The sequence below is a fragment of the Coloeus monedula genome, assembly GCF_965178545.1.
Source record: "Coloeus monedula genome assembly, chromosome: 10".
In the NCBI taxonomy this organism is placed as follows: Eukaryota; Metazoa; Chordata; class Aves; order Passeriformes; family Corvidae; genus Coloeus; species Coloeus monedula.
The window spans coordinates 23,294,691-23,309,481 of record NC_138790.1 but is presented as its reverse complement, the minus strand read 5'-3'; the positions used below and the strand labels follow the sequence as shown (position 1 = coordinate 23,309,481).

Sequence of the window (14,791 nt, the reverse complement as noted above, 5' to 3'; positions counted from 1 at the left end):
AATACTAAGAAAGAAGTGAGATCTAATTTCTATCAAAAACAAAAGCACATCTCACTTCTGGGTTAATTTATTACTTTCTCAAAGACATTTTAATATAATTATTCTGATATTCAGGTCTAGATAACAACCAAAATCTCAGTTTTAAGGAAAACCCCTCATTTTACACTACTTTGAACTCCTGGTAGCTTTAAGCACCCAAATAATTTTATTTTCTATTGAATGAATGTTCTGCAGTTCCAGAAAGATGAGTTATGCACTTTTGTTCACATACAAAAAGACAGTCTAACAGATGTAAACTATTTATTGAATATTTGCCACCAATATTGTTAAATACATAATCTTGCAGTTTTCCGCTTTCAAGTTAAAATGTCAGAAACAGAACACCAAATATTTACAATTCTTATAAGGAATGTTACATAATGACACATTAAGGCGTAAATTCTTTTGGCTTATAATTCTGAAAAGAATGATAATAGCAAAAAGTGATGCAAAATCTTTCTTGTGAGATTATGATTAAGCTACAATGTTTTACAAAAATATGGTGTAAGATGGCAATAATCCCATTCAAAATCCTGCATTAGGCCCCTCGAGAGGGGCTGATAATTTATACAGTCAAAACTTTAAAATTTACATATAAAGGTACCCTATCCACCATTGAAAAGTACAACTCTCAACATATACAGTTTTCAGGCCACAGTTTTGAAGGTCTGGAGTATCAAGTTGGTTTGATGAATTAGTCGGTTGGCACTTATGAACACATTTATTGCCCTGTGGAAAGAGAAGAATATTGCTTCAGACACTTCGAGAGACATGGCATTGGAGAAACCCAGCATTATTGGCACCTAGGCTTTGAAAACTGGAAGCACAGGGATGTTCCACCCCGTGCTGACCTACCTGAAGCTCCCTGCTGGCAGCCAGCCAGCCTCATTTGCATAGCTAATCCCAGAAAGGCTGGGTTGATTTGGCAGGAACTTAAAGAATGTGGCTCTCAATTGTCACTGACATCTCAAATCCTTTCGTTGTGGGATTCAGATAACGAAGGGAAAAACGTGGAGCAGATGATTGGGGCTTGGAACCAGATGATCTTTAAGGTCATAGCCATTTTCTGACTCTGTGATTGTTAAACACCTTTCCAAAGCTGAGCTCTTCATCCCCACGAATTTCAGAATTGGCAACTCCTTCCTCAAGGAATACTAAACGTGCACATGTGACAGCAACACACTATTTTAGTTACCTTTTTGCAAAGAAAGGTGTGGGGTCACGGAATTTTTCAGCTCAGTAATGACGTCTGAGCATGACTTGTGTTTAGTGCTGCTACTTTCTGGGGGGAGAGCAGGGATCTCGCTCAATGTGTAGCTCAGACAGATGGAAATTCCTCCTGATTTCCCAAGGATGGGAAATACAAGCCTTGTGGAATTTCTTACACTGCTGCAAATAATTAACACACTTGAAGCTTAAGCCCACAACACACAGTACTTCTGTCCAGGAATCAAAGCTACCAAGGCCTAAACTTCTCATCTTGGTATCATCACCAAACTTAGCCCCAATTTCAGTAAGAGGAGAGAAGAACAAGAATGCTTTGAAGGGAGCAGGATCACATTCCCAGCTGGTCTCAAGACTTCTCTCTCCTTTAGTAATGCACCATCTCCTGGGTGCTCTCAGTCTTTGCCACGCTCAGCAAGAGCTGATGTGGAAGTTGGTTCTCATCTTTCAAACAGAACACTTTGGCACTGTCAGAATCCAAGGGGGGATACATTTGCCTTCCAAAAGAATCACTACAGTGAATTATACAGGAATAGTGACTTCAAAACCCAAGGCAAAGACCTGGAAAAAGCCTCAGTTTGAAGGCTAAAATGTTCAACTAGAAAAAGATTCAGCTGAATCACTGCAGATACTGCAGAGCACTGTGAGGGTCTATAAAGAACGGCCAATAAAAATGTAAATCAAAGAGAACACTGCACAGATGTTTCGTGCTTGCAAATGATACTTCAAATAGGCAAATTACTTTTCTCAATAAAAAAAAATCCATAATTTCCTTGTCCTTGTATATACACAGAGAAAAACCCCACAGGGCCAGGAAATTTAACTTCTCATATTCAAATTCAAAACTAACACCACACGTGGGTGTTATATGGTCGTGTATTTCACAAATTTCCCTTTATTCAAAGGCATTACAGAAGAAATAGCATTTTAAAGCAGCCATGGTAATGAGAGGACATAGGTAAAGAAATAATTAGGCAAGTCCTGAAAAAGGCAGCTTATACCCCAAAGCTTGTCCTATTTTTCTGTTAGTCAACAAAGCCTTTCATTATGTAAATTGTGAGAACAACTGGACAAAACCAACAGGACAAAAGCATACTTACTTTCCATCTTTAAAATAGGTTTTCAGAGTATCACTGAAACTTTTGGAGTATTTTACAAACTCTTTCTTTTGGTGTTCAAGTGCCTAAGAAAACAGAAACACCAGGAGCAGTCTTAGTTCACATATTGTTGGGTACAGTGAGAACCTTGAGTTAAACTGATCAGAAAATTAATTATTGTTACGTTGGGAATAAAAATTCTATAAAACTCCTGAGACCTATCATACAACAAATTTGTTGTTAAAGCATGGTGTCATTGGCCAGCTAAGCTTTCCTATTCATCCTTTGATCCAAAGGATGCCTCCTCTTTTGCAACTAGAAATACTGGATGAAGAGCTGGTGCACGTACCCGTCGGTTCTGATACTGGTATTTCTTGAAGACATTATTTACTGTGTCAAGAAGCTCCTTTATTGCACTTGCAATGTCTCTGTTGGGCAAGAAAAAGATAATTTTAATATCCTTAGGAGATCCCATGAAATGCTGGAATTTAATCCCTTTCTAGCAGTCAAACACTTCTTCAAACAGTCTCTACAAAGTGTCAGACATGGTGCACAAAAACAAATGCAGAGAGCCAGAGCAGTGTTCTGTGAATTCAGCCTAGGAATCAGCAAGTTTGGTCAAGTAACAAGTAATTGAAGTAATTTCTAGTAAATTCAAGTAAAATACTCCAGTAATTTCTAAGTGGGATCAGGCTCTCTTCCAATGAGAACAATGCTGCTACAACTCCTGCAGCATTTCAACATTCAGGCCTAAACACAAAAAAAGTTTGACCTCTCCATCTGCAGAAGAATCCATCATATTGTACTTACTTGATTGTCTGAAGAAACCTCACTCTGTCATTGATCTCATCAGGAATCTTACTAAGAATCTGTTTAAGTGCTCGTGCCTTTTCATTAAGATCTTGGAATTCAGGTTCAGGTCTTTCAATCATATACTCTGGCAGAAAGAACATATTCAAAACCATTAGTCTGTCCTCCAGTCTGTAGTGACAGGTAAAAACAAGACACAAGATGCACCAGGATTGCTGTGGTGTATTTGAACAGCTCAGAGAACAGCCATGACCAGAGACCTGCAGTGAATGAACCCTGTGTGAATCAGGACAGTGCAACAATCACCTTTATCACTGCCTGGTGGAAAAAGAGCCCATCTTCCTTTATTTGAGCCATTAAAGTCATCAAATTCAGTATTAAAATAACTTAAAGCCTACAGTATATTCTCCTTCTCTGACAGTGTAACTACTGCTTTTAATTTGAAGCAGGGGAAAAAAAAGAGGATGTTATACTCCATATTTGCCTCTTCCTGGTTGTTAGCATTGAAAAAGGTGAACTATGCACCCATAAAAACATAGTTCTGAACATGCATTTTCCTTCTTTCTTTCTCTTATTAGGCAAGTATGGTTTTCAAGGAGATTTAATTTCCCGAATACTGGTATTCCAAGAAATACAAATATTCTTCTACCCCATTGAAACAATTCTACTAAAAAACAAATAATCTCTTCTGAGAAAAAAAAGAAAGAGAGAATTGCATGTTCCCAGTTAACAGTGTAATTAAAAATACAGTTGTTCAGGATAAGATTTATTACCTTCTACATCATCAGCTGCCATACGTAGAAGAGACTCTGTGAAATTCACATCCACACTTTTTTTCTCCAGAATTTTCATGATGATGTCTTGTGTAAGACCTGGATTTTCTTTTTCAGCCTGTATAGCAGAGAAAATTTATATTCTTCAATATGCAAGGCCCGGACATTGCAAGCACAAAGGCAGATTTTCATGTAAGTTGCTTCAGATACTGCAGGAGTTTGCTAGAAACTTTCAAAGTCTAATGGCTTTAGACCAGTAGATTACATTAAAAACCATTTTTCCACTACAAAATTCATTTTTCTTGGACTACATCACTGATTTTGTATAACTTTTCCAATACGCCCTTGCACTCATTTTAATTTGAGTAAGAAAGGTTTTAATAAATGTCTCTATCCTGTTATATTTTCATAAACACTGAGCTTTGAGACAAAGATATTGTATCCCCTGGAATTTAATTCACTCCAACATAGGTGCTACTCCCCCACCTTCCCCATGACATTTTATAAATGTGCCTCTCATGAATCACATCATATGCTCAGACATCAGCTGGGAATTGCTCTTTCAGAAAAAACTCAGCTTTTGATTGATGACATATCTAAGTAAAGAGCTGGACTAACACTGGAGCTGCTCATACTACCTGTGCTGCTACCAAAAAACTGCTCTGTGTGGAATAAAAATGAGCCTGGGTGGGTTTTTTAGCTGGCACTGCCATTTTTACCAACATCTCACTTTAACATTATTAGCATCCAGCTTAGCTCCTTACCATCAATTGTGAAAACACACAAAACCAACCCACACTTGTAGGAGCTCTACTTGAGGCTTAAGACCATCAAGGTACCCTTACATTTAAGTGCAAGAACAGGGAAGTATCACAGAATTACACAGATGTTAAGGTAAGTCAGGCCTGCAATTATTTTGTTTCAGTATTTCAGATCACCACTTCAATAAAGCAGCATAAAGGAGTATTTGTATTTTCACTCTAGGAATACAGTGGAAAAGTTAGAAGAATCTTTTTTCCATTTACTGCTGGATTTCTACACAAACACTGAACTTCATCCACAAAAAATCCCATTAGCACTCACTTTGTAAACAATTTGCAAAGTCTGCTACGTGCCTATTGCTCATGAGCACCTATTCTACAACTCTTGTGGGTTTTAGCCTAAGTTTATTATTTATTCACTGACTTCTCCCTCATTTAAGCTTTTTTTCTTTATGGACAAAAGAAGAGTCTCTTTGTTTAAAATTGCTCATTGAGATTTCTACTCATGACATCTGCAGACATCTCAAACTTCCAGTTCATGCATTTGTCCACTTTATTTTTAGACTACTGGATCAAGGATGAAGTCTTAGATAAAAAGACAAGGAAACAAGAGAGCTGACCTTTTAGCTTCATCATACACAGCTTACTTTTGAAATAACCATTTTTCAGTGCAAGTTACTTCTCACCTTAATAAAAGCTGCTCTCAGTGTCTGAGCTGCAGACAGATTTACTCTTTCTAGCTGCAATAAAAGTTTAGAATTAATTATTAGCAATTCTGTTGTTATCAGAACAAAACAAGCAAGTAATCACACCTTGCCCGATAAAGCAGAATGGAAAGGGGAATTGACAGAAGCTTCCCAGTTGCTGGTCTCACTTCAAAGATACTATGAAGTTAATCCCAAAGGGAAGAGCTCCCACCCAAATGAAAAGAAAAAAATCACTGGATGTATTTTGCAGCAAAAGTCTGACAGAAGATTTCGAGAACACCTTGACAAGCTCTGATACTCACAGAAAAACAAATATCCTATTAAATTATAAGCATTAGCAGTAAAATTAAAATGCATCAAGCTGTTCACAGGTTCGACAGCGTGTTATTTCCTGCCACAGAATACCAGACCTGGCATTTTTGTGAAAATCCTCTGTTAAAGGTAAGAAAAAAGCTCAGGACCAAGACAACCAGCAACCTTTGATGAGCATGAAACAGTATTCATGGCAAGAAGGGTGAAACAATGCAGAGAGAGATGTGCTAGAGAAAGCTTTCATTCACAAGATGAACAACCTGTTACTGGGGCCACATTTCCCAAAATAAAGAGGATTATTGCATTCCAAGGTAAACTGGAGCTCACCTCGTTAAAGACAGGGTACATAACAGCATAGAGAGGCATGGAAACCATAGAAGTGGTCTCTGCTTCATTCTTCATCTCTTCCATTGTCATCCTCATTCAAAGAGCCACTTCTCAAGGAAAACACTATAGAAGCAAAAAACTCCTCATTCACTGAAATGTTTCTTCTTTTTCCTCGTTGTGCAAGAATACTTGAAGAACTTGGAAAATATATTGTCCTTAGGGAGTGTGGGAAAAGAGAGAACAAACACACAATTACAAAAGCTTGTGAGTGACAGGTTCTAAAATGACAAGGCACACATCAACATGAGTTTTACTGCCTAAAAACCAGGGATTTCTTAGGACATGAGTCAAGTAAACATGGAATGACCACCTGGTGTAACTTCAAAACCCTAACTGAAATCTATTGAGTGAGTATTTTAAAGAAGAGGTGCTGCCAAAAGTGTTTTTTCCTTCAAGTTCTTATGGAATCAATGTTCCTGAAAGCAGGGATTTTATGTGATATTTACAAAAATCTTGCTACCACTCATACGCAACAGCATAAGGTTCCTGACAACTCCCATCCAGAAAAAGCTTGGAAAGCACTACATGCTGCAACCCCAAACCTCATACAGATGCATTGGGACTATTAAAACTACCTATAAATACTCCATATTTTTGCACATGCATCAAGCTGTGATTCTGCTGGAGATCAGTGCCTACTTTCCACCCATCTGAATTTAAACACTATGTCTTTGCTTTTATATCAGCTGAAGTCATGTTTCCACTCAGGGTGTGTCACCAGCTACGTTAAACCAATGGAAAATTATTGTTCCAGTAACTGAACCTCTGTTTTGGAAGTTATCCACCCAGTCCAGCTCATCATACCCAACATGGAAGGATCACTGCTCGGACCCAGAAATTATGTGGAAAGAAAAAAGGTCACCTTACAGCTGATAAAAATCCCTTGCTCCAGTCTGCTGTATTTTCCGTTCATCAGATTCTTTTAAAATATTTTATATGACATAATTGAGTTTAAAGACCTGAAGTCTGAGTTAGGAATAAAGATAAAAAGAAATATATTAACAGTTTTAATTTTTAGATTTGCTTGGAGTATTTAATGCACTAGAGGAGGGGGTTTTTTCCCTCCTAGCAAGCTCCAGACACCAGGCATTTGCATGTCTGTGTAATTTATTGACATTTTAGTAAGAAGTGAAGAGAGTGAAATGGTAAGAAACAGCAGAAACTGCTACAGCAATCAATACCACTTCCTGAGAGTATAAACAGGTTAAAAACATGACAAGATATTTCTTCAAGCCATACTCCTCATTATGCTCTGCACTGGCTAAAGATCTTCAGGCTGTTTAAACAGAAGAACAGATATTTTTTGTCCAGGGCAGATATGTAATTGTTTAGCCATAATTACGCAAGGGAAATTTGTTATTGATTACAGTCAGCACAGAGAAGAACTTGGATGACTACAAATACTGGGCACATCTCATCAGAGCTTGTGAACAGTAAAATTTGAATAAAAATTAAACAGGACTACAGTAAGAACTTTATACAAGTCTTGTGACATGGACTGCTTATTGCAAAACCTCACTTTGTTTCTCTTGCTGTTCCAACCCCAACATGCCACAGATGAGCTGATTCCTTCAGCCCCAGAACAGCACTCCTGAGAATTTAGCAAGGGGTCTGGATGGCTGAAATCCATCCACACAGATGGAACTGCAAATATCAGGGGTCTCACAACTTTATCACCTACCCCAGGTATTTTACAGCTGCCAAGAACACGGAAGAATACAAGTGAATATTCATCATTCCTCAAAAAGTTGAGTGTTCTTCCAAGAACTTGTTTCAGTTACATAAATTCATGCAAGGTCTGCTCTCATGGGGGAAGGGAATTTGTCTGAACAAGTTTTCACTCCCTACTGCAGGTACAAGCTGTCCCACTTATTATCCATGTGTATTCCCTGCTGGATGGAGATCTGTTTGTTTTGCTGCTTAATTCCGTGTTTCTGGAAGTTCAGTAAATATTCACTCACACATCTGACAAGCACCACCTGCATTCACAGATTAATTTACTGCAGCTTTTAATCTGTATTCTCAGAGTAAGATTTTAAAATAGTTAAATCAGGTCACTGAACATTGTTCTACTCTACCCAAAAGATTTTTATCACAGCAAGAAGGGCAAAAAAGGACAAAATTGCCATTAGATATAATTACTTTGTTTTTATGGGTTAGCAGTATCCACACACACACACAAAGGGAAATACTAAGTGAAATGATGGATTTTTATGATGATGAAAACCTATTACACTGTGGGCTACCATGAAGAACTCATTTTCTCCTGAAGAGCCATAAGCTATTGTTACTAATCCATGGTACAGTTAAAACCCTCATATAAAAACAATTATACATTATCTATTACCTTTCCAGACACTGACACTCTTCAAAAAAAAAAAAAAATACAACACTTGGATTTATATTAACACAAAGGATGCTGATTTTGCAACTGAAGAGGTGGATTTATATATACATGCACACAAGAAATAAGTTAAGAACAGCAAATGCTTTTGTTGCCAAGGTATGAAAAGGAATATATTCCATATTCCACACTGCTTGTTCATTATTTCAGAAATCCTCCTATCTTCCAGAGGATACACTAGGAAGCATCACAGTGTCATGCAAGCACCTGACTGCTAAAATTCTCAAACTATTTATCTTTACAGTTAGGAATCAACTTCACATCTTTTGGATGTAACTTACTCACTTCAGTCCTTGCTAGTGGTAAACAGAAAGAATAATTATCTTCACAAAAACTCCATGTTCATTATGTTACTGAAAGTCAGTTTGTCATAGCTGCACTAAAACACATCCAAATATCCTTGAAGGAGGTCTCAATCCTGATTAGGGATCAAATCCTCATGAAAACTGAAGTTTCTGTTCTATTTAGATCAGTGATCAGCAAGTCCACTAACCTTCAAAATGGCCTGACTGAAGCCAAAGTTTAATGCACATTATCATGCAGCAAGGAGGAGCTTTCAGCATTTCTTTTAGGATGTGATCAAAAGCAGCTCTGCAGAGCTGCCAGACTTCATGACAGTGTCTTGTAACAGCTTAACTTCAGTTCCTCCAATCTCAAAAGAGTCTTTTCTTTGAGATGAATTTACCCTAGTTTCATCTGTCATCTGGGCTTTTTACATTCTCAAAAAAGGTGGAATAAGATTCCATGAGAAGGTGATTTATTAGGACACAGTGGAGTGGTTCAGTTGAGAAAATCCTGGAAAACTGCTGTAAGATGTATAAAAGGTGTTACTCTGCTGGCAAACTTGTTAATTGGTCTGAGGGGGCAGACGAGGAGAAGCCAGCAGGACACTGCCAAATATTACACTGAGTGTCAGCCTGATCTTCCTTTTTGTCACAGTGACCCCACAGATCCAAATCTATGAGCAACGAGAATCCTGGGAAGAAATGTACAGAATGACACAGGGAATTTAAAGAGAATCTAGATTTCTCAACTGTGCTAACATACCAGTTAATAACACCAGAAGTTAATACAACCCTGACTATTCAGTCTTGACCCATCAAACACATCAGGCTGTATTCCAAGAGATGCACTAACATGGAATATGTGCTTTTACTGTCAGGATAAATCTTACCTTCTAACCTTTAAGTCTCAGCACTAAAATATGATCCCAGCCATTCAGCAAACAGGGAGAGAACTGGTGAATTTTAGATGAGGAATAGATTTGGAAAGGTTCTTTGACAGACCTATTCCCCCATAGCCACTCAATGACATTTTAAATCATTCAACTGAACTTTAGCAGAAAAAAAACCAAAAACCCACCCAACCCCTCCAATAAGATAAACTTCCTGTAAGCCAAAAAGGGTGAAGAGCACAAACACTCCACTTCCCCAATGTACAACCACTGTTATCAGTGTCGAAGGTGACACTTAGCTTTATCTGATGTGTGTCATTTACTGACAGACAGACTTTTGGTCACGCACTTAAATCAAGCAGAACTGCAGAGCTGCTTAATAGGAACACAACCATCACCACGTAACTGCAGCAGGCAAAATCTTCCTCCAATCCACACCTGCTCCCAGGGCAGGCTGAAAATGAGCAAGGTTTCCATCAAAGAAAGGTGTTTGTGTAACACAATCTTCTGAAGCAGTGCTTAAAGCAAAGAGAGCAGACTCTCATGATTTCAACTTTTCAAGTTCTAAACCAACAGAAACATTTGGGATCAATTGGCAGGGTTTCAGTTCTGTCATCAGCAGATCTACCTCTGCACTGATGTTGTCTCTATTCCCTCTTCCAGGCTCCATCTACCTTAGATCTGGTAAGTGCTTAGACATTAATATTCTTTTTTAGAAAAGTACTACAGAGGAACAAGGCCCAAGGCAATGATTACAAATATTATTATTTCAATGGTTGGCTTCTAGCAAAAATCAGAGCTCCATTCCTGCTAGGGAAGACTACCTTACTGCCAAGAGGTTCTGCTCCACTTTTTGCAGTGAGCATTCAGGTTTCACCTTTAACCTGATCTGAGATCCCTGAGTTACCAGAAAACCTCATTCAAGTCCAGGAAGAAAGAGTGGGGGAATAGGAAATAACAGCATAAATTCCATCTGAATTCAGAGGCAGAGTTTGAATTAAAATCTAAGACCAATGTGCATGGGAGGAAGGAGTTTAGGTAATTTACTAACTGCTGTTGCAAAGTTTATGGAAGTAAAAAAAATTGCAGAATATACTCTTTTAACTATATACACACCCCACACATGTCTTGGTAACTCTGTTTCTCTCATTAATGGTCACTAGAATTAAAAAAAAAACAACCCAAACTCGCACATCTTTTTTTTTTTTTTTTTTTTTTTGGGTCAGATGTTACTTTACCTGCCACTGTATTTCAATTATCAATTGCAATTATTTCCCATTGTGTAACTTAGATTATATGATACAAAGCTTCAAAGTTTTGTGCTTCAGATACAGAATTACTTTCCTTCTTTTTAAAACTGAGAACACAGTATGGGTGGATTCACCGGGATTAGCATAAAGATCAAATGTTAAGATAACAATCTGTATTTTAAAATCAGTGATGATAACAAGAAACTTAAAAGACAGCCTACTGATTCCATATCCTATTGATTCTTACACCAAATAGTTTCACTGAAGAGTTAATAAAAGGAATGTCACCAGCAAACAGCATTGAAGTTTTCACAGTGTCTTCAAATGCTTCTCACTAGAACAGAAATACAGTTTTCAAACATCTCCACACACGTGTAACAGTCATCTGCAGTGAAATTCACTCTGACAAAGCAGAACTGTTTATGCATTTGATTACTGTAAGAGCAGTTCTATGACTAATTCAGAAATGACACAGACCTGTGATAAATCCAAGATGTCTATTTTTAGAACCATATCAACTTAAAAAACAAAAACCAAGCCTAGCCTGAAGTCAGGCTTATAATTAGTCTGTGTTCTTTTGCTGGACTTCAAAATGGAAGTGATTTAATCTGTCCTAATACACCCAGTTTGTGTCTCACATGAGACCCTACAGCCTGTGCTCCAGTTCCACCAGTCAGCAATGCTAAAACTGTTATACAGCATAAATGAAACAGGCTGTGAATGGTGGAATATATAACCACAACAACATGTCCCCGTTTCTTTTTCGCCTCTTTGGGAATTGAAAGTGAAGCCATTACTTTATCAAACACTAACAGGTATGACACAGCTCCAAACGTACAAAAATACATTCCAACGTGTAAACAAATAGCAGAGGAGAATTAGTTCCTCTGGTAACAGGAACATCACAAGGTTTCAGCCACCCAGTATGTGTGAGCTACAGGAAAGGAACCAACCCAACTCACCAGTCCAGTGAGCAACTTAATGGGACACCCCAGCCCTGAACACCTCCCCTGACTGCTCAGTCCCTAAGGGGGGCACAGCCCGGGGGACCCTACGGAGAAGGAATCAATTAGGTTGGAAAAGACTTCCAAGATCAGCGAGTCCAACCTTTGGACAAACACAACCATGTCAACCAGACCATGGCACCGAATGCCACGTCCAGCCTTTCCTTAAACACCTCCAGGAACGGTGACTCCACCACCTCCCAGGGCAGCCCATTCCGATGTCTTATCATCCCTTCTGTGAATAATTTCTCCCTAATGTCCACCCTACACCTCCCCTGGCGCAGGAAGGGGGAAGGAGTCGAGGTGCCCTTTCTCCCTGCCCGCCGCAGCCACCTGACAGCGCTCCGCTCCGAGAGGACAAGCTAAAAATAATACACACAAAAATAAAACACATCCGGGCCTGCGCCTGCCGGGCCCGGGCCGAGGGAACCAGCACCAGGCCGGGAACCCCGGAGCGGGGCCAGGCCCCAACCCCCGCGGCCGCGGGAAGGGCGGGGAGAAGGACAAGCCCTCGGCGGCGCCTCGGGGCCGGAGGAAAGAGGTCACCGCCCGGCCGGGAGGGGAAGGGACACCCCGCGCACCTTCCCCGCACGGCGAGGCCGCCCCCAGCCGCTTCCTCAGCCCGGCCGCGGTGCCGGGGGCGGCTCGTCCGCCCCTCTCGCAGCCCCGAAGGGCGCGGCGGGCCCCGCGTCCAGCCCGCGGAGAGCCGGGCAGGGCAGGGCTCGGCACCTCACCTGCCCCGGCCCGCCGAGCCCCCGCTGCTCCCGAGGGGCTTCGCCGCCGCCGCCGCGCCGGAAGCGCCCGCGAGGAGCAGGAGGAGGAGGAGGAGGAGAAGGAGGAGGAAGAAGATCCGCGGTGTTACCACACACCAGGCGTTGTCCGGAACCGCGCGCGGGGCCCTGGGGCTCGTAGTCCACCCTCCGCGACCACAAGCCCCACAATGCCGAGCGGGGCGGGGGCGGGAGCGCTTGGCGGGGCGGGGACAGTGCTCGGGCGGAGCGGGGCTCAGAAGAGCCGGGCACAGCCCAGCACGGCACAGCCGCGGCGGATCGCGGAGCGCTGGTAGCACCGCCGGGCAGCGGGCGGGGCGGCGGCAGTGCTGGTGAGTGCGCCCGTCTCTTCACGGGGCTGTGTGGCCAAGTAAACCGGGCGGCGCCGGCTTATTTCTTACACCGAGCGAAGCTCCCCGCGGCTCCGTGCCGGAGTAGTGGCGGTGCGGAGGAGCCGCTGCCCGTGCGGGGGTCGCCGGCGTTCACTCAGCGCCTGAGTGAGAGGGAGGGGGGGGACGGGCTGTGCCCGCTGCGGCGGGAGAGGAGGCGTTCGGTATCAGAGCTGCTTCTCCGACGTGCGATCACCGGCGGGGAGCGGCAGGCAAGCCCAGAACCCTGTCAGGTGCTGTCTCGGCTCCTGCGGGCGGCCAGGGGAGGGACGCGCTCTCTCCGGCTCCGCGGAGCTGAGGCGTCCGCGCCCCGGCGGGAGCGCTTCAGCCGGAGTTGTGCTCGGGCGAAAGTGTCGCGGTGCCGTGCCCCAGAACCTGCCCGCGGTGTCCTGCGGGTCCCCGTAGCTGTTCCGGCCGCTCCCAGCCCGCGGCTGGGGTTCCAGAGCCCGCCTGGGAGGCTCCCGCCTGTGGCAGACCCGTCCTGGCGGCTCGCTCCGCGCGCTGCAGACCGGCTGTGCGCCCCGAGCGCTGGCCATCAAAAGAACGAAACTTGGGCATTATTTGTCGAGGTAATTCTGCTCCTAGCAAGCTTTAAGGTTTGAAGTTGTAAATTACGCTGCAGAAAGAGCTCGGTGGTTAAAATTTAATATTAATATTAAAGCATCAACTCAGCTTTTAGATTCGGATTTGCGTTTCTGATGTATCGCTGTTAGCGCTCACTTTTTTTAAGCGCTGGTCGCTGTTACCTAATGGTAAGGCACACGCATTCCCCAATGTCAGCGTGGCAATGAACAGCTAAGGCATTAAACTTGTGAGGCATTAAACTTGTGAGGCATTGGCTGTAACTTCTTGCAGCGCTGGTGGCAAGGTGGGAAGAGTTTGATGCCTGTGGGAGCAGACGGACGCTGTGCAGGTGTCCGTGTGTGTTACCCAGCTCCGTCTCCTCCTTAGAGGTGAGCAAGGGCACGGGCTGGGGAAAAATAGGGAAAAAGGCACCTGGATTGTTACACTTTTTACCACGTGAATTTTCTCCTTCCCACACCACCCTGTTTTGTTTTAATCAGCTCAATGGATGATCTCCTATATATCAATACTCCACGTACCCTGCTATTAAAGGGCTACTTAAAACCTGCATAATGTGTATGAGTTTTGTGCTGTTAATCACTCTCAAGCTCAGATTCTTCAATTCTTCTCTCGTTTTTGGTGTGATCTGGTGATTTTGTCTAATGGAAAATGATGCCATTCTGTGTAGGTGAGAGGTGTTTACCAAAACGTTGTATCATAGATTGAGCCAAATGTCTCTTTAATGGTATTTTGTCCTTTCAGTGTAATTAGTATGTTTTAAATAACGCTACAAAGCTGCAGTCACAGAGCTGCTAAAACTTTAGATTGTTATCCTCTTCCATCAATCTTGTGATACTTTTCCAGATTCTGTCAGGTCTTGGTTGGATTTTTTTTGTTGTTGTTGTTGTTGTTTTTTGGGGTGTTTTTTTCTCTTAAGCCATGAAGCTTGGACCAGATTCATGCTTTGTTATTTTACATCCATTGTATTTTTTTAGAATTACTCTGCTTTGGTTGAGTGTGACGAGGAATAATTGTTGAGAGATGGGAGGGGGCAGGAATGGTTGATGGCTTTTGTTTTAAGGTGTGGGTTGTCTACAGAATTACACAGGGCAGCCTAAGATGTAAT

General features: G+C 42.0%; 2 protein-coding genes across 2 annotated transcripts in view; one reads left to right on the top strand and one right to left on the bottom strand.

The window, feature by feature from the left end:
* Window positions 1-283: 283 nt before the first annotated feature.
* Window positions 284-12,816, bottom strand: PDCD10 (programmed cell death 10). Its single transcript, XM_082287996.1, has 8 exons — window positions 12,677-12,816; window positions 6,051-6,265; window positions 5,391-5,444; window positions 3,944-4,061; window positions 3,171-3,297; window positions 2,710-2,788; window positions 2,364-2,446; window positions 284-768 (listed from the first exon to the last, which is right to left on the bottom strand). The coding sequence occupies exons 2-8, from the start codon at window positions 6,144-6,146 to the stop codon at window positions 687-689; spliced, it is 639 nt and encodes a 212-aa protein (XP_082144122.1). The 5' UTR covers window positions 6,147-6,265; window positions 12,677-12,816; the 3' UTR covers window positions 284-686.
* A 103-nt stretch (window positions 12,817-12,919) lies between these two features.
* Window positions 12,920-14,791, top strand: part of SERPINI1 (serpin family I member 1) — a 44,216-nt gene continuing 42,344 nt past the window's right edge. Inside the window, exon 1 of the mRNA XM_082287994.1 lies at window positions 12,920-13,044. The gene's annotated coding sequence lies outside the window, so the exon portion shown is untranslated. The remainder of the gene's footprint in view (window positions 13,045-14,791) is intronic.